This window comes from Magnolia sinica, chromosome 7, assembly GCF_029962835.1.
Source record: "Magnolia sinica isolate HGM2019 chromosome 7, MsV1, whole genome shotgun sequence".
Lineage (NCBI taxonomy): Eukaryota > Viridiplantae > Streptophyta > Magnoliopsida > Magnoliales > Magnoliaceae > Magnolia > Magnolia sinica.
This window is the reverse complement of record NC_080579.1, coordinates 55,147,048-55,172,078: the sequence shown is the minus strand read 5'-3', so window position 1 is coordinate 55,172,078 and position 25,031 is coordinate 55,147,048. Positions and strand designations below refer to the sequence as shown.

Genomic DNA, 25,031 nt, shown 5'->3' with positions numbered 1-25,031 from the left:
GGGTGGGGGGGGCTAGCAGTTTGTAGGAGTGAACAAAGTAGACAAGGGTGAGGCACCGAACATGTTTTATCCTTAACCTCCATCTGTCATTAGTAATCTCAATCCACTTTTCCTATTCATTTGCACATTGCACGTTACTAATAGCAGCCAACTTAAAAACCCCTATCAACGACGGCGCTAATGCACCCCATGACCACATTGCTTTGGATTAAATGGTAATGACAGGGTTCACGAATGATACATAGGGCTTTTGCTCAACCCAAAGCCACGAGCAAGGATATTGCATGAGATATCGGCTCCAACAAGATAAAGGAAATTGGGATTCGATGAGAGAGCCGCTAATCCTATGCCATAAACAGATGGCATGTCCCCTTATTAATCATTCCTCTCGTAACCGGTGGATGGGTACCATAAACTCCTCCCCTACTTGGGAAAGAGCTGGAAACTCGAGAGGGTCGCCTTTTGGCCTATCTTAGCCTACGCCAACACCATCGCATCCCCCATGCCCAAGGATGGCTTAGCTCGATGAAGCCTCTCCAAGAGGCAAATAAAAGTCGCTGCCTCCTCGTCCATCAAGTTTTGCCTACATAGAGGGGCACGAACTACTGAGTCACCAAAGATGGAGAAGCATCACGCCACTGAGATGTCCCGATTCGAGGCTAAGTCATGATCATCGGGAACTCCTCCTAGAGGGACTTTCCGCCAAGCCACAAACCTTGCCAAAATCGGATTGTCTTGGCATCATTGCAAGAGAATCTAAACCCTCCCAAGAACCTGTTCGCCACTCACTAGACCGCCTTCCACAACCCAAAAGCTCTATAGAGGGATGAATACTTCACCTCCCAACCCCCTCCTTGGTACAATATTTGCTGGCAATTACCTCTCTCCACATCTGCCTTCTTCCGCTCCAAACCACCATAGCCATTTACCAAGCAAATCCTAGTTCACCTTCTCCAATTTCCTTCTCCCTACTCCCCCTTACTAGAACAGCTCACACACCTCATCTCACCTTAGAAGATTAAATTTCTTCTTCACTTTATTTCATTGCCATAGGAAGTCATGACCTATCCAACCTTTCCAACACCACAATTGGACACTTGAAGAGGAACATGAAATAAATTGGAATATTCAACAAAGCTTCATTAATCAATATTAGCCTCCCACAAAGAGATAGTTGTTGCCTCTTACACTTGTATAACTTCCTCTCGACCCTTCAATTACCTTGTCCCACAAATGCTTGGTAAGCTTACCAACATATAGTGGAAGCACCAGGTAAGACAAAGGAAGTGACCCAACCAAACACCCACACACCTTGCGCCAATTTATCCACCTCTTCCTTTTGAGTGCAAAATACCCAATTAACTCACTCCTAACGATATTGACCTTTAACACAGAGACCACCTAAATGCATCTCACAATTTCCCTTAGGTGGTCCACTACCCCGCATTTACATTGCACAAGAAGATTGTTTTGTTAAAAAATTAAAGATGCAAAATCTAGAACTCAGTTTTTTCGACCTTGAAGTGACTAATCAACCCAATCGATTGACCGGTTTCCAACATCTTGCTCAATGCTTCTACAACCACAAAAAAATAAGAACAGGGATAGTGGATCCCTACCTTTAGACTACCCATTGACTAGCATATAAAACTAAGCCAATCACACACATTCATGTATCCAACTTCTCCATTTTTTTACCACACCCTACCCTTCCCAACATATAATCCAAGAAGCCCCAATTGGCATGGCCATAAGCTTTCTTAATGCCCAACTTGCAAATTACCCCCTTCTTCCCTTCCCTATACCACAAGCCCACACGCTACTGAGCAACACGAGTCGTATCCAATATTTGTCTCCCTAACACAACCACACCTTGAGGTTTTGAAATAACATTCCCCAACACCACCCTTAAGCAAGTGACCAGGATTTTGGCAAAAATCTTATGGGGAACCCTTATTAAGATGATAGATCTAAAATTCCACATTTACTTGTCACCTTCAACTTTTGAGATGATGGCAATGAACAACGCACCCAGCTTAACACAACCGACCATTTTCCCAAACCTCGGAGAAAATTTGAAGCGAATCTCACTGCACCACTTTTTAAAAGACCTAGAAAAAAGCCATTGGGAACCCAACCAAGCTCCATAGCTTTAACCTCTACCATGGAGAATGGCTTTTCAAGGCCAATAGCTTCCTTCAATGAAAGTCAATTAAATTGGAGATTTTCCAAGCAAAAGCACAGCTAGCCATCATCTACAAGAAATTGATATATTTCCCAATAGCTTTACATACCTTGCCCCTTTCTTCAACCATTTTCCCTTCCACCGTCACAAAACATCTTGTTATTCCCCAGCACTTGCAATACCGTGGAAGAACTAGTATTCTCTCTCCATCATTAAGCCATGTTTTGATACCGTGGAAGAACTTGGTATCTGTCTTCTTCTTTAAGCCATGTCAAATGTGATCGCTGCTTCCATTTCCTCTTCCTCCATAAGGCACTTCTCATACTCCAAGGAAAGATTGGTGCACAAGACCTTCTCTTCTTCCATAACTTCGCCACGCTCCTTGCTCAAGTCGATAGCTTGGATATCCCAAAGAATAGTTTCTGCTTCAGCTTCTCACTCTCGAAGCACAGCATTATATCATTAAGACATACCATATGAAAAAGAGTAATTGAAATGGGGCTCACACAGGAAAGTACAAGTTTCTACAAGGGCCAAAATCATATATGTTAAGGAGTACAGAATACTAAAAATTATTGTGAAGCTCAAAGGTGGTTGGAATCCTCATCAAAGTATACAAAAGAGGTGCAGATCATGCAAATGTACAAGTGGACAAAGGTCCTAGAAAGGAAGTGTTTATACTAAAAATTATAAGAAATTCAAGTAGTTTCTTCAAACTCTAGTTGAAAACCCTCATTAAACTATGACAAATTGAGGTTTCTCTTTAACGAAATGAGTTAAAATATCCATTTCACTACTTAAAAACGACCGATATTATAAACATGGACGTAAATATGACAGCAAACTAATCACAAGGCCCAAGAGCATTAATTGAATTTGTTAAATCATATCTTAATACAAATAAGGATGTCGATGTGATGGGGACATCATGCACACACCCCCTCTACGCACGTATTCGAGGAGGAGGCATGCCCCACTTTCGATTTGGATCAACGACAACATCTTTGGAGGGCCTCATAACTAGCAGGCTGCATTATGGAGCTTTGGAGTAAGCAATTGATGGGAACATCATGCACACGCCCCCTCTAGCACGTATTCGAGGAGGCAGACCCTACTTTCGATTTGGATCGACGATGACATCTTTGGAGGGTCTCATAATTAGAGGGTTGCATTATGGAGCTTTTGGAGTGGACCCGATCATCACATATATTCTACCATCGGATCTCATGATTGTGGCCCACTACTTCAGATGATATAGGATTTTGAGTTTTGATTACTTTTGTTATTAAAAACTTCATGAACGGCTTTGATTGCTTAGATTAGTAGTTATTTGCTTTAAGCTTTGGTATTAGTGCGCACATGGCGCAAGGGTAATTTTGTCTTTTTTGGGGTTTAGGGTTTCTTATAAATATAGCTATCCCATGTAGGTATGGCAATGATGTTTATGAATAAAAATTCCTACGTTTTCTTCTTCTCTCTTTCTTTGGGTTGAAGAATCGAATTGGGTGCGAAGCCCTCCCTTCCTCGAAGGGCTAAGTACCGTAGTGCGTGCCACATCCGCTCCAAACCATCTTCATCTTCTTACGCACAAATTCGATCACCCTCAACACCCCTCCCATCATCAGATTCACCTCTTTTTACATCCAAGTTTTCTCCTACAGTAGTGCACAAGCAGACTTCAGATTTTGGCCCATCTGAGGGGCTGAAACTTCGGCGGAGTACTACGCACAAACCGTAGATCGGACCGACACGAAACTCAGTATGAAACCTGTCCATCTTTGGCCGATCCCAGCCTAGGAGGTGTTTCTCGATTTTGTGGGCCCCACGCACTTGTGGACGATCCATCACGCACATGCGTCCAAGCCCCCTAGCTGTCCAACATGAGCAACCTTCCCAAGTGGTCTCTTCCTTTCTATTTCCCTCTCTTTTGACTTTAAAAACTCCTTTATCCAAATCCTTAACCCTAAAAAGTCCCAAATCCCAATTATCCCCAATTTGCAAACCCTAGATTTTCCCCCAAATTGAAACTTAGTGAATCTCTTGAGTTGGGAACAATCCTTTGCAACAATGAATGGTTCTTACACTCCTTTGGGCTTGTTTGGCTTATAATTTTATTTGATCCACCCCTAAAGTTGTGTAGGCTTGGACCCCCATAGATTCCCCTTTTTAAATGTTTGATAGTATGTAGGAAGTGGAATTTTGTGATTATTTAAAATTGGTATAATCTCAAGCTTGATCTCTTGCATTCCATATTTAATTTCATGTCCTGCATCACGATGGGTGGGGGCTTGGCAAAAGATCAGCCCCAGGTGTAAGGCCCAAGCTCAACCCAAGCCCAAAACAGGCCATGCATGTTAGGCCTAATTCCAATCGATCAAAACTTTTTGAAGCCCAAGTCCTGCCTTTAAGCTATTTCACATATATAGTCATGGTATGTAAAACATATACGTACAACCATTACATGTTCTTACCATGGCCAAGGGCCACATCCAACCTCACCTGGTCAGGCCCAACCCACCCAACCAGATGGACCAATGACTATAAATTAAGGTTGGCCAAGTTACTAATAGGTTGGAACTTTTAGACCCAACTCGAGGGTCCTAGGATTGTAGGCCTGAGCCTAATACCATGAACCTGGGACTCTAGGCCTGAGAACGGCCCATGATAACCCGATTAATTGGGGTCCAGTTAGGTAAATGAACACTTACACCATTCTACTCAATCATGCACCATATCCTCAATTAAACCATAGATCCCTCAAGTATTTTCTTACTATGTAATGGTGATAACCATTACACATTACAATGTCGTAACGGCCATTATGGAAAATGACCCTGGCCTTATAACCAAGGTATGTTGTAACAATAACGGTGGCAGTAATGGCCACCACCATTACTGCTACGATACAAGCCATAACGGCTGTTACAACACCTTAATGGTCATCACAGCCCCCATAATGGCCATTATGGTCTCTCGTTTTTTTAATGGACTATTAAGGGGCCATTATGGTCGTTACAGGGCTGATACGGTCATACTATCATTTTTTTCTTTAACAATCGTTATGCTCGTTACGACCCTGTAATGCAACAATTGGCACCATTACCATTAAGTAACAACTGATATGGTCCCATAACGGTCGTTATGGCACACCATGCTTGTAATATCCCCTACATGGCCAATACAAGTTTTCTTCAATAAAAAACATAAAAGGCTGTTACAGCCTGTATGTAAGAATAATGATGGTGACCATTACGGCCACCATTACCGTTATGGAATACCTTGCACACGGGAGAGATGATATGAGCATCACATATTAATATCAACCCATAACAAATCTTATCGGGTCTTTTTTCTTTTTACAAAATTGGTTTTTTTTTTTTTTTTTTTGGTAATTGAAAGAATTAGGGAGAATATCATAAAACAAGGGAAATGTGATATTCAGCAATATACCATTTTTGGTATTTAGGACATCCAGCTAATGATGTATGTCAGAACATTCTTTAATAAGTTGGTCTGTCAGTGTAACTTGTTGAAAGTCCACCAAATGCTCCCTTACTATACACAAATCAAGCAGGATTTGTAGTGTTTTCAATAGGCCAAGCTTGGGCCTATCAAACACAAAAGTTTGAATAGGCCTAGCCCGAACAGTTCAGAATTCAGGCCTAAGATAACCCCAAGCTCGTCATATTGAAAACCCTAATGATTTGGCGAATTAGAGCACATCACATTGAAACAGAACAAAAGAATATGAAAAATGAAAACAGAAAGGATAAAAAAAAGGTGATAGCTTACCCTTTTTCCAGGTTTCCCATAATGATCAATTCCACTTTGATGTGTCAAATCCCACTCAAATCTTTTGTTTTGATCCAAAAATAGGCCAAGATCTAGTCTAAAATGCCCATCTAAGGTTTCTCCATTGTTGAAATGAAAAAAGAAAGAAACAACAGAGACAAAATTCAAATTTGAGCCATTATGGCCATAACAACCGAATTGGGCCCATATGGTGTCAATACAGCACAATTTTTCGGTATGGCCCGATTTAGTCCCCAATTGCATGCAGCATCTAGCTAGTACAGATACAATACAGTCGTATAAGCCGATATAGTATCAATATAAAAATCCATGGTTGACAATTACATTCATTCCCCTCTTGACATGGGCAAATAAAACATTTGTTCATGAAGCCAAAAGTCGTTTTCCATTAAACATAATATACAGTCGCCACCAATGTTTTAAATATCGTTATCGCGTAATGTATTGCACCCTTCGGATATGGAATGGATACATATTGGTTATCGCATGGGATATATTGGTTGTATTGCATAATTTATTGTTGATGTTGGGAAACATTGGAACATTGGGAAATTGTTCGAATTTTTCAATGAAACTTCAAGGATAATTGAAAAAGACATCAATACACACTTAGAAATCAAAATGCTACAAAAAAAGGTGCACATAATAGGGGTTTCCTTTGTATGGGGTCCTAATATATGTGCTTTCCAACTGAACTTATGCAAGTATATTCGAAGTCTATTCGTATAATTTATAAATGTAAGAAGTCATGTATGGAAACTCAAGCAATGCATTCAAAAGCAAAAGAAGAATCACTAAACGAGGTTACATACATGTTTAATTTTGTATTTGGATACAAAGATTGCGACTGATTTACGAGAAATTGAGAAATTTAGATTTTTCTCAATTTTCCGCAAGTTAACGCATCTCCCCCAAATCTTGAAATCGAAATTCCAATGATTTTTCATGGTAAACATAAAGAATCATAGATTTGTAACTATTTGACACTGGTTTAACATGATTTACAATAAAAATATGGATAAAAATTTGAAAATGCTGACCGGATTGAATATGTGGGATATATCGACACTACCTATGCGTTTCGTATCGCACAGGTGGGATAAAAGATATATCGTGGGATATATCAGCTGATATCGTCGATATTTAAAACACTGGTCTCCACAGCTAGGTAACTCCATATGGATCTGAGACTAGGATTTTTCTTTTCTTTTTAGCTTTTTGGTATATTTTGTTTGTTTGTTTATTTCTTGTACTGTATGACATTTGAATGATTTTTTTAAACGGTAATCACTTTATTAAAAAAGGCCAAAGCCAAAGAAATAAAGATACAACCCACTACAGATTAGACCAGCTGCTAGAAAACTAATCTTAGCACGTAACATTAGTTGCTTGAGCCCATTCCATGACATTCAATTTCACCCTATTGAAGACATCCGAAATGTGCCTCCTATTCCTAAAGCAACGATTGTTTCTTTCCAACCAAATATTTCATAAACCAGCTAATAGGCATATATTCCAAATCCGCTTCCCAACTTTACCCATTCCCTCTCCATGCCGTGCTAAAAAGAATTGGTCAATTGAACCCGGCACAACCCATGTTAATCCAAACAAAAGGATGAAACCATCCCACACATTTGATGAAAATGGGCAATGAATGAAAAGATGGTTAACCGATCCCACATCTTGAAGGTATAATAAAATGCATTTGGCAAAATCATATGTGTCTTGCGCAAGTTATCCACAGTGAGAACCTTATTTCTACCCACTAACCAAGCAAATGCCACCAACTTTGAAGGAGCTCCATAATGCCAAACATGAAATGTATGACACTTGATTTGCTCACAAGACCTCCCATCAATCACCAAATGGAAGGATTTAACATAAAATCTCCCAACTTTTCTTTTAACCACACCATTGAATCTGGTTCTAAAAAGGACAGATGACAATTTGAGGGCATTTCTAACAACCTAACCAGATCCTCCACCTCTTCATCTTTGAAATCCTTTCTACACGGAGACGCCCAAATTATTTCTCCTTCAAGGATAGAGATGCATCAGTCAACCGTGAGATTGGGCTCCAAGGATATTTCTACTAATCAAGGAAATACTTCCTCTAAAATTCAATCTCCAACCCACTGATCCTCCCAAAAAACGAACAATTTTACCATCCCCAACAGAAAAACTCGCCACTTCCCAGACTTTGATTTTCAATCAATTTACCGATTTCCATAATGATCAAGCCCTATACAAAGAAGAAGATTTTGTCCATCTACCCCTTCCTAAACCCCATATTTCCTAACCAACCTCTCTCCAGTAACTACCCACTTCAACCAAATTCATTACCTCCAAACTCTTCAAACCTGCGCACCTGTTAGACAACAGTTTACATATTTCTTCCCACTTTACAAGATGAAATTTGTGATTCTCTTCCACCACTTGCCATAGAAAGTCTTGCCTAATCTTTACTAATTTAGCCACAGATACTATTGGACATTTGAAAGTAGATACAAAATAAATCAGCAAATTTGACATGGCCAATTTAATTAATGTTAATCTACCACCCAATGAGAGATACCTACCTCTCCAAGATGACAGTTTCTTTTTGAACCTCTCTATTACTTAATCTCATAGGTGCTTTGATGTAGGACAATTAACCACTTGCTCTAAAAGCTCGAACTAATAGAGCATAGCAAATTAATCCCCTTATCTCAAGCCCAGGCTCCAAATCCATGGGTTAGGTCATCGTACGAACCCTCCTCGTGGGCCCCAAATCCATAAGTTTCACCTCACACGAGCCACCCGCCGCACACGGGCCCCAAATCTATGGGTTCCGGGGGTCGCCCACCCCGAGTGTGCCCCTACATCCCACAGGCCACCCCACTTGAGCCCGGTGTGAAAATGCCCTCATATTAATCACCCCCGGTGAGGAGTCTCGAACACGAGACCTCCCACTCCAATACTACTTTGATGCAAGACAATTAACTACTTGCTCTAAAAGCTTGAACCAATAGAGCATTGCGAATTAATCCCTTTATCTCATAGCCCAAGCCCCAAATCCATGGGTTAGGTTATCAGACGAACCCTCCTCATGGGCCCCAAATCCATGGGTTAGGTTATCAGACGAACCCTCCTCACGGGCCCCAAATCCATGGGCTCCACCCCTTTGTGGGCCCCAAATCCATGGGTTCCGCGGGCTGCCCACCCCGAGTGTGCCCCTGCATCCCATAGGCCACCCCACTTGAGCCCGGTATGAAAATGCCCCCGCATTATGCTTGGTCAGTTTACCTATGCATAGAGGAAGACCAAGATATCAAGACGGAAAGGAGCCCGCCTTGCAACCAAAATAGACTGCAAAATCATTGGTCTCCGTTTTAGAAAGACCAGCTCCTACTAGTTCACTTTTGCTTATGTTGACCTTTAATCCTAAAACCGCCTCAAAACACGTGATAATTACCTGAAGATTATCAACTTTATCTACATTCGCTTCGCATAAAAACAAAGTATCATCTCAATACTAAGGTGGGAAATTTGAAACTCTGAATTATCCACACGAAATCCACTCACCAACCCAATCTCAACCCCTTGATCCAACATTCTTCCAAGATCCAACATTTGAATGATATAAACTCATTTTTAATATAATTGCATCACTTATGATCAGTTGCAAATTGTTGTCCCCTAAACAATTGAAAACTACTATGCATAGTTTTTCTTTTTAATGAATTGAGTTCCAAGTGAATAATCATGTGTCATTTTAACATATTCTAAACTTTCACTGAAAAATTCCCACGCCTAAAGTTTCCCTCAAACTGTGAAACTTTTACACAATGTCTACAATATTTCCAATTCTCAAAGGTGCAATGCCATGTGTGATATTGATACTTAAAACCTTGCCAAATCCCTTTCGCGGCAACATACAGAGCAAGATTAAATCTTCAAGCTTCTTCTGGGACTGAATGCAAATTATGATCTCATATAGGTGAAGATAACAGGAAAAGACACTTTACCTTCTCTTGCATCTATATATGCTCTCCTTTAGAGGAACAACAACAATCCATGACAATGGTTGGCCTACCAAAGTGGTTTACTCTCCCCCTTCAACACTCATTATACAAAAGGGACACTACGTTATGACAATCGAGGCCATGGTGGCTGTGAGGAGGATGGTCATCACACTGATCATGGATGCCACACACTGATCATGGATGCCATTCTCCAACTTATGTCTGAAAATATTGGGAGTTAATGGATACTTGTGTTAAGGAGATTGTGTTAATATAACAGTAACAATGCAACTATTTTCGCTCTCCCTTAGCCACAACTTGATCTTAGAAATGCATGTTTTTATCTAGCAGTCATTCTATAATGACTAAAGTATATTCATAGCACATTTGCATACAAGAAGACCATACTACAGTTCAATGGAGAGCCATTACTGTTGAAACAAAATTGAAGTTGCCAAAAAGTATTACAAACATTCGCTATTGTGCATGATCAGCATAGATGCTCGTCCATTTATCTACGAAATATTCATCAAAGCAGCCTTGCAAACATATAAAGGTAGGAATGAACAAACCTACATCATCAACAAGCAACCCCTTGACAAAATGACGGCGAAGATGTTGATAATCAAAATTGTCTGTGAAAAGACTAAGAACTTCTGGAGCACAAATATCAATGAAGCAATCCTACATAAAGGAGAATACAAAATTAGTAAGAAATATATACATTAATGAGTTGAACCAAAACATTTACGTCAACCAAAAGTTGCAACAAAGATTAATCAAGAATAGTATTTATCCATCAACAAGCATAAATTGTAGCTAACACAAATCATCTGCTGATTGAAACATAGTAACTATCTTTTTAGGTTATGAAGACAGAAAATAAAGCAGATCTAGAAATAAACAAAAGTAACCAAGTGGAAGATAGATCTACAACAATTGTCATGGACAAGATGTTCTGCTAGATTGAGTATCATTCATTTACCAATATAGCTTTCCATTACATTACCCTGGGAGTAAATAACACCTAAAAGGTGAGCTTCAGGTTGCATTTCTTCTTGTTCATCTGCTGAGTACTTCATGTTGACTATAAATTGTACTCTTTCTTTTATAGTATGCAATTTTATTCTAATGACCTTGAGACCAAGGAGTACAAACCAACTTCTGGATGCATATAAAGCTGATGAGAATCTTAATATTGAACCATCAATCCGATCTGCATACTCCTTATGTTAACCCCGCCGAGTTGTTATTGATTACATTCATCCCTTAATTGCAGGATCCTTCTAACTAGGCACCACTCCCAATTAGAATCGCACTTCGGACTCTCAGTCCTGCTGCTTCCTACCCATTATACTTGTTTACATTCTGCAACAGATAATTCCACCCTTCACGCTCGAATTTGTGGCCACTTGGCCTCACGCTTCGTGAAACTATAATTCATCCCCATGGCCCAGCTGACAACTCTTCCCCTTGCCCTCCTAAATACTAATTTCATCTGTTCTTTTATATTCCTGGAAGTGTGTTTGTGTTCCTTCCAAATCAACCAGTTGACTGCTAATGGTGAGAGCCTCCAAATTTATCCCCTTCACTAGCGCCCAAACTCACACCATGCCACCTCTGGAGGAACTCCAGGACCCTCTGTGGCATTACCCAATCTGCCCCAAAGAGATCCCAAAACCCACACCAAATTGCTTTAGAGAAGTCGCAATGTATAAATAAGTGGTCCTCTATCTCATCATTCCTCTTGGAAAGTATGCAAACGTTGATGATAACCATGTTTCCCTTTCTTAAATTGTCGATTGTAAGTATTGTGTTCCTTCCAACGAATGTTGTCATACTCGTTATCATATCATAAATCATAATCAGGTGTGAATTGTATTGTATCGTAATTGTAAGATTTTTTTTATATTTTCATAAAAATATCATAAAAAAAAAACAAATATTGTAAATAAATCAAAAAAATAAAAATAAAAAAATAAAAAAACATCAATCATCCATTTTCTCATGAATATGTATAAAAAACAATCTAATCATGACCTTAATCATGTGATCAATTGTATACTATGTATAAATGTACAATTGAATTGTGCCACATCATAATCAAGTTCAAAAAATAATCATTTCTGTAACTTCTACCCTTTGCCCATCATGTACATGTATTTTTCCTTCATGATTCAAAAACTAACATTTTCGCCATTTACATTTATAATGTATTCATTGTTTATTTCTATAAATAAAAAGGAAACAAAACGTCAAAATAAATCCATTCTTGGCAGTCCTCGCTATGTCCATCTTAGGCAGTTGTGGCGCCATCATCATCAATTGTATAAACATTAGAAACATCATTTTCATCTACAGAATCTGATATTGAAAAAAATTTGATGCAGGACAATTAACCACTTGCTCTAAAAGCTCAAACTGATAGAGCATGGCGAATTAATCCATTTATCTCATAGCCCAGGCCCCACATCCCATGGGTTAGGACCTCGGCCAAACCCCCGTTGTGGGCCCCAAATCACACGGGTACCGCCTCACACGAGCCACCCGCCCGCCCACCCCGAGTGTGCCCCTACATCCCACAGGCAACCCCACTCGAGCCCGATGTGAAAATGCCCCTGCATTAAAAAATTTCTTCCTTCTCTTCTCCCACCTTCTCTTTTCCCTTTACATTTAATTGCAAGTTTTCTAGGACCCACAAATAGTTTATAAATTATGTTTATCGGTTTAGCATAACTTAATGAAACTATTAATTGTAAGACTACAAGAGTAAAAGCCTATATTATAAATCTACAGCATGCAATCATACCATGGCGCTCATCTGGTCATAAGGTAGAGCTTACACCTTGACCATCCTTTAATACTTCGATAACGCATTCGCCCATGTTCATCTAGTCATTCTTTGTACGAAGGGCACAATCCTCCTCGGTGATCCGCTTGCCATCGGATTCCATACCGTTAAGCATATAGGATTGAGCCCTTGGACTCTCTCTCTCTCTCTCTCTCTCTCTCTCTCTCTCTCTCTACATAATGGACTTTGAGTTGAAGATTGTATTTTACAAAAACAAGAGGGTTCAATCTTGGTTGCTCGAGTCTATTTCTCTTTTTAGAATGTATCCACATAAATATATAGTTCCATAACTATAGTATATTAATATTAATTATTAATTAAGTATATAACTATAAAAATATAAACGAATCAATTAACAATAAAATTCATAAGATGAGTAATAAATTTAATAATACTTCACCTGCTCAAAAGTGCTCCACTTGCGCTTACAACCAATAGCACTACATGTTAGACTCAAAATATGAATAGCCAGCTTTTGTAATTCTGGACACTCATCTCCATAACTCTCCCACCATAAACCTAGGAATCAATCACATAATGTAAAGATAAAATAATTCAATAATAAACTAAATAATCTAAAAACCAAAACATATATTTATGATTAAACTACTTAAAGAAGTCAAACAATTAAAAAAATTCAAACGTTACTCAGTTGCTTTGTCGTTCTTGTTAATTTTAAAATTTCTCGTCCAAACAAACCATAGGCCCTTTTGAATTTGTCCATTTATTCATCAATGATGACCCTTTGCCTAGAATCTAGGATCATTCTTTTAATACAGTCACATAGGCCAATTTCGACGTCTAAATCCATATGGAACTTCTCATAATACTGAATCTTAGATTTGAAAAGTAGGCTGCTACGTGTAAGGGCCTATGTAGCTGAAGATTCCACCGCTCATCTATGATTTCCCAAATCATTGAATAACATTTCTTTGCTCCTCTCAAATTCTTTGGTATCACCTCTTGTGCCCAATCCATTGCTTCATAAATGTATCTCATGGTCGGCCTCTCATCTGAATCAACTAATCATAGTACATTAACCAATGGAAGAGCAATCTTCAAACAAAACTTGATAGATACATAGGCTAAGACTATATCCTCTACATGCTTTCCCTTTGCAGTTTTTGAAAATGCTTCTTTCCCATTCCTTTAAGGTAAGCATCAATCCTAGGCCAATCATATTCTCATGTATACTCTTTAATGTCAAGTAACAAGTAACAAATCACATTACAGCCGGTTTTGTCAACTCGCCCTTCATATGTTTTTTAATCAAGTTCAAGGCTCAGCAACGCTTGTAATGTAGATTGTTATAGCCATTGTCTTCGCCACAATCTCAGCATGAACTTGCAATTTTCTAATGTCAACATGCATAAGGTCTATTTAATGGGCTAAACATGGAGACCAAAATAACTTCTTTCTCTTCTCCATTAACATTTGACCCGTTTTTACATAAGCAGACGCATCAAAATACCGATCTATCAACAGATTTTTTTTATTTTTTATTTTTTAAATGAACCACTTGGACTATTAACCAAATAGTCAGTAGTAGAACGATTCAACCCATCCGACATGATAGTGCATCCTGTTTTCATCTATTCCTTCTTGTAAACTTCAAATGCCTTCTCTATAGACTCAACCTCCAACTCTAAAATTTGGTTTCTTACTTCATGACATGTCAAAAGCTTCAGCCATGTCCTAAATGCAACAACTGTTTCCATCATATGTGCGAAGAAGGGGTTCTTCACAAGATTAAATGGTGGCACATACACATACAAGAAGCGAGAAATAACAAGGCATACATTATATATAGCTCATTTCTTAACAATTTTGTTTAAAGTGGCTCGTTGCTTTTCTTTTGCACCACTCTTTCTTCCAACAAAGTCATCCATAAATGTCCTTTTTCTTCTTCCTCCACCCAATTCGTCCGCATCATGAATTATTGGAACCAAAGTGTTCCGTAACGGTAACGGTTGCTGTAACGGCCACCACCGTTACCTTTACGATACGGGGCATAACGCTGTTACGGTCCCATAACGGCCGTTACGGTCTTCTTTTATTGAAAAAAACCTTGAAAAACCTATATCTGCCCCGTAATGTTGATTAAAAAGTATGAAAAACTTGTATCTACCTCATAATAGACCATTACTGGGCTGTTATGGCCTTTATAGGGTACGTAACGTGCCGTTAACGGCAATTATGGCTCATTTTTTCCATAATGGTTGCTACGGCCGTTACGACCCTATAACGCATAACGATTGCCACTGTTACCTTTACATAACGGCTGTTACGACCCCATAATGCGTAATGATTGCCACTGTTACCTTTACGTAACGGCCATTACGACCCCATAACGCGTAATGATTACCACCGTTACCCTTACGTAACGCCCTTTACAGCACACCATGATTGGAACTCTTCCAACATCGTACATTGCTTCTTCTTGTTGTTTCTTTTGTTGTGAATTATTGTCCAACAACTTCCCAAATTTCCCCGCTACATCATCGCCCACTTGGGAACACGCCGCCACTACATTTTTCTTCATTTGAACAAAGGTAATGTTTTATTCCAAACACACCTCCCCAATAAAACTTCCCACAAAAGTTACATTTGAGGTGAAGGTTATTGTTTTCATCCGCCTTTGAGCAATAGTCTTATGTAGGGTTGTTATCCTTAGACTTCGACTCCTATTCTATCTTCAACAAGAATCAATACAACCCTACCCAATGTTGTCAAATCGCATATGCGATCGCACAATCGCATATGCCATGGCATATTTTTATTTTATTTTATTTTAAATCTAAAAATTCTATTTTAAAAAAGGTGGGGGGGGGACTCGTCTAATTAGTACACATGATTGGATTTGGGTTATTTTACTTATTTCATTATAGTTTGAGTGTTTCATTAAGTGATATATTTAATTACTTATATTATATTATATAAATTTTAACAAAACAATCAACAAGCTACATTAAAAGATAACTAATTATTATAAACTTCGACCAAAGAAATTTTAATGATAAATGGATAACTTAAAACAACTTACAAGTTATAACTTACAACTTAATTTATAAAAAGTAAGCACAACTTATAAAATACAAAAAATAAACATGATTGAAATAATTGTAGAGAGATTAGAGTAAGAAAGAAAGAAGTGTAAGAGAGAAAGAGTAAGAGATTTAGAGCTTTGGAGTAAAGAATAGTGACAATGGAGGGGATATGAGCATGGTATTCCAAATCGGTTACGTAACGGTAACGGTCATAACCGTTACGCGTTATGGGGTCGAAACGGATGTTACAGAAAAACGCGCCATAACGGTCCCGTAACGGTCCAAGAAGTACATTTTAAAAATTAATAAATAAATAATGGCCGTAACGGCCGATACGGGGGTTGTAACAGCCGTTACGACCGGTATCATAACGGTAACGGTGGTGGCCGTTATGACCACTGTTACCGTTACGGAACACCTTCGATATGAGTGCCTATTTACAGGCAAAAGTTCTCCAATTTGAAAAAATAAAAAATAAAAATCTTCCGCTCTTGGCTATTGGGAAATATGCGATCGCATATGCAGTATGCGATTGCATACTCGCATATGCGATCGCATATTGATCACATATAAAAGTATGCTATGGCGTACTTGCCAAGATCACATATGCCATCATGGCATATGCGATTTGATCAACAGTATGCGCATATGCGATTGCATATGCGCATATGCGATTGCATATGCGCATATGCGATCGCATTTCGCATATGCGCATATGCGATCGCATTTGACAACAATGACCCTACCTATTAAGAGAAAACAACTATTTAGCCTAAAATAAACATATAAATCATTAAGAAAAATGAAAAGATTCTTGAAGTAAATAAAAAACAAAGGAAAAAAACATAAATATTGAATATGTTATCCCAAAAATTGAAGGAAAAAAAAAGACTATAAAAGTATTTCATGTTTATGTCTCCCACTTGTTAAATGAGTTGGCAGAGATAGTGTAGTGTGTGGGTGATCTAGGGTTCAATCCCTACTAATGTTACCTTTCAAAAAAAGTACTTCATGTTTATTTGTACCTAGAAAAAAGTGGGCATTCAATTTCGTTGACCAAAGAAAAATATGTGTGACATTCTTTCTCTAAGCTTTTTAAGCCCCAAAATCTCCAAAACTCTCTCTCTCTCTCTCTCTCTCTCTCTCTCTCTCTCTCTCTCTCTCTCAAAAGAACAAAAAGAATGGTTTTCTATTGTGGGTGGGCCTTAGATATGTTCTAAAAACAGATGCCCTAAAAAAGGGAAAAACCTAAAATTAAAAATAAAAAAAAAAAAAGGATTTTTCACCTTTTTCTGGTGAATAACACAGGAAACTAAATCATATGATTCAATCATATTGAATCATACGATTCATGATTTGATCACACAATTCAATCCATTTTGTGATTTATATGTGTTGATTCATATCGTTCATGCATATGATATGAATTATAAATCGAACAACATTGACAACGTTGCTTTCGACCAACCAGGTGAAACACAAAACTATAAGAGTCAGATCCTTCTATACGAAGACCAATTGTTCATGTTCCTTCTTGTGAGAGTCTACCGATAACATGGAACTAAAGAATTTCATAGAAAAGAACACTTTTCAATGGGCCCACCTCCACTCATCCCTTTCCCCCGACCTCGACCTCAAAGAAGATTGACTTAAATGCCCCATCATACTAATATGTTCCATTTCTTCATCACCGAGGGCTCTTCTAAATGGAGGGGAGTTAAATGACTTGGCTATTGATGTCAGCCAATGTTGTCGAAATCTTACGATATACGATTTGAGTCGAATATTAAGCAAAATTATTTGAATCCCACCTTGCATCCCTTTTTTATATGAATTCTACAATTTTGATTTGAATCATATGCTTTACTATTCAAATCCCAATTTACGATTCAAATAATACTTGTTCTCTTCTATTTTAAGCCTCACTTGGCTTTCATTTTATGTTTTTAAATTGGTGGAGGCTTTAAGAATCGTTTAGAAAAGGTAAATTATTTTATTTTGTTCTTTTTAAGAGATTAAATGATATATATTCTCTTCAACACTAAATCATGGATTTTTTTATTTCTTACTTCTTAACTGGTCGAAACAGCAAAATGATTTATAATTTATCTGGAATGTTTTTATGGATGGTTACGATCATGTTGACTTATTTGTATTGTGGAATGATGGTTACAAATCAAAATATGTTTTTTTATCAGTCTACAATTAAATGCCACTTTTCGAACGTGATTCTACAATCAAGAAAGGTAATAAAAACATAAATTATTAAAAGATCCTTGTACGTTTTTTTAAGGAAAATTTCTTGTAAGACAAGCAGGCATCCTTTAACATTATCATGAAATGGTATTACTAGGTGCATATTGATGGCTAAAGGATCATTTTTTAAATTTAAAATATATATATATATAAGACAATTTTCGATACAATTTAAACCCTATTACGATCCATGATACGATAACAATTTTGACAACATTAATGTCAGCATAGAGTTGGTTCACCACTGTTTCCTTTTCACTAGTAACCTGATACAACCTAGGATATGCTTGACAAAAAGCAAAATCACTACACCACAAACCACCTACCTACCCTACTGCCAACAACTCCAGACTGCATCTTGCTATTGCAGGACCAGTCATGTGTCACTATAACTTTTTCTAGGATAATAAGGTTGGCCAGAATACTGCTATTAACACAAATGATACTGACCTACAGGTAAATCCTCCTCCTCAAAACACTGACACAAAGGGAAAGTCCATTACACAGAATCAAAGGAGATCAAACAACAATAATTACAAGAATAGGGATCAGAAACAGAACGCAACCTAGTGCCCCCTTGCAATCTCCAGTTCTAATCAAGGAATTCGATAACAGTAACACCAAATGTAACGCCTAGCCATTAATCTGTTATGTTACGGGCCATAACAGTCGATTTTCTTTTTAAGGGAAAAAAAAAAAACTGAAAAAATATTGGAAATTTTGCAAAAAATGAGAGGATTCCAAATATGTATTTTCTGGGACATGCTTATGGTGTAACAAGCCATTTGGTAAAGAATGTTACCTCAGGCTGCCCGATGATTTTATTAACCTCAGAAGCTTATGTGACCATCAAAATTTATATATTTAATTTTTTTATATTTAATATCAATGATTTAATATAAATAAGATTATATAAGCATGAGTTTATGATCTATGGTTTAACTAAGGATGTGGTCCTTGATTGATTGAATGGCAAAATAGTATTCAGGAAGCAAATGCCAATTAGTTGGGATTATAATTATGATGATGATGATGATGACGATGACGATGAATAAAACTTTGATCCTTACAAAACAAATTCCTGGTCGATTTGCCCTATTTTATCTCCCCTTCCAAATTTATGTCGTTTCCTTGGCATTTCTCCTCTTCTGTATTACGACCAATATTTTGTAATCGAACCCTGATTTCTTTCCCTGTATCGATCATCTTCTTCCTCCTTTGGGGTTCCATTCTTAGAAAGGCAAAACACCTGGAGGTGATAGCCCCGTTGTCTTCTTCCTAAGTTGTACACTTGTATGTAAGTCGATCAAGCCAGCACCCATGAAGATGGAGGCAGCTGTGTTACCTAAATCCCATCCAGTAAGTTGGAGACATGAAGAGTAATCCACAGCCTGAGAGCTTCATCCACCGACCATCTTTGTCAACAGCTTATGATGCATTGTCTTCATTGTCTATAGATGCAAGTATTAAATGACTTTTTTGAAAAGTAAAGATTTTACAAATTCAAGTAGGAAGAAAGAGTAAGAAGAAAAAAAAAAAAAAATATATATATATATATAGGTACTCTATCAGTACCTATTGGGTTCATCTCAACTTCTCGATATAGCAGTCTTCGGAGCTCAAGCTGATTTCTATGCAATTCAAAAAGTGTAAATAGATCATGAATTCAATGTCTAAATTTAGATGGAAAGCTGATAGCTGTCTGGAGGATCATTCAAGCTTAGTCCTGAAAGAAGTTTTGTTTCCTCAAAACAAGATGAGAAGGGTTTTGATACCTCTACTTGGTTGGGCTCACGTGGTGGTATGGATTAGGTAGGATCATGTTTTTTTCTTCCTTTTCTCACTATATCCTCTTCAAAACCAGTAGTTGACTTTACCCTAATATGGTCGGAAGGAGTTTCTTAATGGGAGAAGTACCCAGGTCAAGCATGGCAGGTGTGGATATCCAAGCATACATCGGATCAGCCAAACATCATGTTGATAACCTGGCCAGTAATCAGGTTCAGGTTGTTCAAATCATCAGGTGGCAAGCATGTTTGCAAAAATGAACAACTTAAAAAGTTCCATCTACTAGACTCTAGGATAGAGCATCTGTTGATCCGCATACGGAGCCACCTGGGGTGAAGCTTAACAATTACCCCAACATCAGGTAATGAACACCTATACTGCCATCCCTGTGAAGAAACTGAAGAGCTGACCTCGGCGAAGAATGAGCAATAGCACGAACCAAAGTCAAACACCATCTTGCAAGTTCTCTTCACATCAGCAAACTGAGTATGCTCATTTTGCACCTCCCATCTTCTTCTCTAGATCATCTTCCTTACAAGAAGAATATTTGCTTTGCACTGTCTTAGTGCCCTGCATTCCCTGTTTGGAAGATGGAAACTGCATGTAAAAAGTGCATGTGCCTTTAGCTGAACTTGATTCACAGTAAAAACATAGACAGATCTTGAAGAGCCGATCAGGAACCTTTGTATGGAAAGGGAGGCATTAGGTATAAAAGATAAACTAGATGACAAACCACATACCTTTCACACAAAGATGAAAATTATATATCAAAAATATGATAGACAACTATCTATCAACATATATATGATGAGAAGGAGAACTACTTTGCTATCAGAATCTATGAGACCTAAGCAATTTGTGCTTTGAGTCTATTTTCTCTTGGATTGCTGCATTCATCATCCATCTTCACAGATCATGAGCAAGAGTGGGCCAATTTCATGTCACAAACAATTAGTGAGAATTACTTTCATCAAATCCCATCATGTTTTGCCATTGACTGAAGCAGAATAGAAAGCAATGCAAAAATGAGAACAGAGAAGGATCAATGAGTCGTGAAGACGGAACCTGCTTGTCATTGTGCAAATAAACAGCAGGATTTTCTGCTAGTAATGACTTGTCAAGAGAAATAATGCCTTTTGAATGGTCTGTCTTATCCTCATAATAGTGAAGCCGGTTCGTTTCAGGATCAATTGCCATGAGCAGCTCGTCATTTCCAAGTCGAGTTTGATGTGTTATGGGAGAAGGCTTAGACTGTTTGATGACCATCGTCATTATCGCTTGCATATCTTTTTTCCTCCTCTCCTTATGTTCTTTAAGTACCTGAGTTAAGCTCATGTTGCTGACAGTGTCGCCACTTACGAGTACAAAATCTCCGTGTATCTTCAAAGGAAACAATAAGGTAAATCAAACATCCTTTAGCAGTAGAAAAACAAGTTACGAGATGCAAGAATAAATAAATGTAACATTCCCACAGTAAAAAAAATAGCCTTCCAAAAAAAAATGTAACATTCTCACATTAAAAAACCTTCAACCATTATTAAAGGCCATACAAACATTAAATATAAAGAAACATAAAACAGAAATATTACAGATGTCAAAGTCCACTGAAATCAAAAGGAGAGAATGCAAGAACTAGATTTTGTTTCTGTTTTTCTTTCTCTCTTTTTTCTTCTTCTTTTTTCTCCCTCTCTTTTTTTTTTTTTTTTTTGGTAAGTTAGCTAGTGTCGAACCCAAGACCTCCAGGATATGGTAGAGACGACCATTCATGGATCTTTTGGGATCAACCTTACTGAAGAACCAGATGCTGAGGAAGAGGCAGGCAGTCCCAGACAAACTGCAACCCTCTTCTCACTCCATCTCCAGTGAGAAAGTCAGCAACTTCATTTGCCTCTCTAAGTGCATGGTGAGAAGATAAATTTAAGATGGAAGATATCTTCTGATTTGACTACAGGTGAAAGGAACTTCCAAGGTTTCCTATTCACAGGACAAGCCCAAAAGATCAAACTAGCAGCAGAATTCTACGTATCAACAAATCTACCGATATCTCAGGTTCCCACATGTGCTATACAATATCCGAATGGACTACACTTTTTACAAGATGTCAACGATGAGCATATGGTGAGAAGACATTTATTTAAATGGTAGATATCTTCTGATTTGACTACAGATGAAAGGAACTTCCAAGGTTTCCTATTCACAGGAGAAGCCCAAAAGATGAATTAGCAGCAGTGTTCTATGCATCAACAATATTGGCTGATATCTCAAGTCCCATATGTGCTATACAATATCTACATGGAATACACTTTTTACAAGATATCAATAATAATATCATCAACATTGGCCAATATATTGTGACAGCTACGATAGTTCTGATATCTTGCAATATCTGCACTATGGGAAGGTTTTCTTCCTTTTGTTTCTAGTTGAATAAACAATAAGACTGCTAGAAATTAATTTTGATTCCCTCCTTAGCAAGGGTGTTGGCAATTAGTGCACATCAACCATCTCAATGCCTGTATCAACTGCATCTATGTGAATTTTTATGCTTAAAAAAGGTTAAGAGAATAGAAAATTAATCATAAAATACGGAAAATGACTACTTGATATTTATCTTGTGTTTTCCCGATATTTTTATGCATGCATCAATTCCCTTGGTGATATGGCTATTGTCTATTAGTTTAGTGTTGAATGTTGAGTATATAAATTGTTCAGTGACCTTGTTGACTCTTTGTCAGAGTTTGGTGGGGACATCATGCGCACACGCGCATGCACGCCACCCCTCCTACGCACATACGCACGGAGGAGGGCCCCACCGTCGATCTGGCTCGATGACGACGTCCAGAGAAGGTCTCCTAGTTAGAAGACGGAATTTTGGTTCAAAAGAGTGGGCAGTCAAGTAAAGCCCATCATGGGATCTCATGATCGTGGCCCACTAGTTGGATTAAGTTCATATTTTAGATTTTGCTTATTTATGTTATTTATAACATCATGAACGCTTTAGATTTCTTTGATTAGTTTTTATTTTGGTTTAATTCATCGCCAAGTAATAGGTTGCACACAAGGCATAAGTTTTGAGGCATAAAGTTTTCTTATAAATAGGCACCCCTTGTAGTTCTTTTGATTCATTAAAGAAATAAAAAATTCCTGCGTGTTTTTTCTACTCTCTAATTTTGAGTTGTGGAAAAATTCAAGTAGGTGCGAAGCCCTCCCTTTTCAAATGGCTAACTACCGTGGTGCGAAGCCACGCCTATCCCAATCTGCCCCTATAAAGTCTCCTGGGTTGATGAAACTTCCATTCCAGTGTCAAACCGATATCTTGTTCCGATTCAGTTTGGATCTTATAAAGACACTTTGGTGTGATGTTGTTCCTATGGATGTTGGCCATATTATTCTGGACAAACCATAACTCTATGACAGGGATGTCACCATATTTGGTCGTTCAAATGTGTATACATTCTAGTTTGAAGGCAAGAAGGTCAAGCTAAATCCTCTGCCACCCAAGAATATGACGGGAAAGGAGTCCACCACACAGAGTGGTGTGAGCGGCTCAAAAGAATTAAAGGAATCAAAATCCAAGTCTCAACTGCTCCAAATTCTGAATGCCAAAGACTTTGAGCGAGAAACGGAGGTGGACTCGATGGTATATGCCCTTGTGGCTAGATAGAGTGTACCAGAGGCTAGTGTAGAGTTACCCACCGAGGCCATTCAGGTAGTGAGGATCTAGTTACTTTTCAGGGGACCACTGATACTTTGTCTAGCCCTTCGCCCACTCATCCTGATTCTCCGGATTTATCCCTTGACCCATCGCCTCTTCCAGACCTTTCTTCCTAGCCTTCACACACCCAGAGAGGAAATAGAGGATATCATGAACCATGAGATAGTTTCAACGTTGGACGACGGGATTCAGAAGTACCTGGTTAAATGGAAGTAACGCCCAACTTCAAACAACACGTGGCTCACTGAAGAGGAGCTTCAGAGACTTGATCTTGACATCATAGAGCGGTTCAGGAGTTTTATTTCGCCAGTGGCGAAATCTTCGCAACCAGGGAGAGTTGATGGGGACATCACGCACACATGTGCACGCACGCTGCCCCCCTACGCACGTACACACGAAGGAGGGCCCCACCGTCGATTTGGCTTCATGACGACATCCAGGGAGGGCCTTCTGGTTAGAAGACGGAGTTTTGGTTCAAAAGAGTGGGCCCGATAGTCAAGTAAAGCCCATCATGGGATCTCATGATCGTGGCCCACTAGTCAGATTAAGTTCATATTTTAGGTTTTGCTTATTTATGTTATTTAGAACATCATGAACGCTTTAGATTTCTTTAATTAGTTTTTATTTTGTTTTACTTCATCGCCAAGTAATAGGTTGCGCACAAGGAGCAAGTTTTGGGGTATAGGGCTTTCTTATAAATAGGCACCCCTTGTAGTTCTTTTGATTCATTGAAGAAATAAAAAATTCCTGCGTGTTTTTTCTACTCTCTGAGTTTTGAGTTGTAGAAAATTTCAAGTGGGTGCGAAGCCTTCCCTTTTCGAAGGGCTAACTACTGTGGTGCGAAGCCACGCCTATCCCAATCCGCCCTTACCTTCTTCCATCCATATCTCTCACCTTCTACAATCATTTTTACTTTGAATCCACCAGTTTTTGCAGCGTTCTTCTCCCTACAGCCAGTTTTCAGAATCTAGCCTTGCAGGAAGATCGAAACTTTGACGGAACACTACACCCAGACCGTACATCGAATCGCCACGAGATTTGGAGGGTTTGTAGTTCCCCCTGGCCGACCAGAGCCTAGAGGCCGTTTTGGAATTCGAGCCCCCAGCGCACGTGCGGTCAACCTCCTGCGCACGTGAGTCAAGCCCGGGCAGTAGTCCGCACCCGGGAGTTGTCGTTTGGTTCAGGTTTTCTTCATATTTTCCCCTTTCACACCAGTTTTTCATAACCCTAATCCTAGATTGCGTGATTTCTACTTCGTTTGCCCCTTTTCTTAACCTAGGGTTTCCTTGAATTGAAATTGGTGAATCCCTTAGATCAGGGGCTGGTTACTAAGCATGTGTGGATGATTTCTATTTCCCTTTGAGCATCGTTTG

At 38.6% G+C, this 25,031-nt stretch overlaps 1 protein-coding gene across 2 annotated transcripts in view; it reads right to left on the bottom strand.

Annotated features, from left to right (window-relative positions):
* The window catches only part of LOC131251361 (uncharacterized), a 134,588-nt gene that overhangs the window by 95,951 nt on the left and 13,606 nt on the right, over positions 1–25,031 (bottom strand). For both annotated transcript variants that reach the window (XM_058252044.1, XM_058252043.1), the window contains exons 3-4: positions 21,009–21,323; positions 10,578–10,685 (exon numbers count right to left, since the gene is read on the bottom strand). In XM_058252044.1, coding sequence (XP_058108027.1) covers positions 10,578–10,685; positions 21,009–21,323 — 423 coding nt within the window. The remainder of the gene's footprint in view (positions 1–10,577; positions 10,686–21,008; positions 21,324–25,031) is intronic.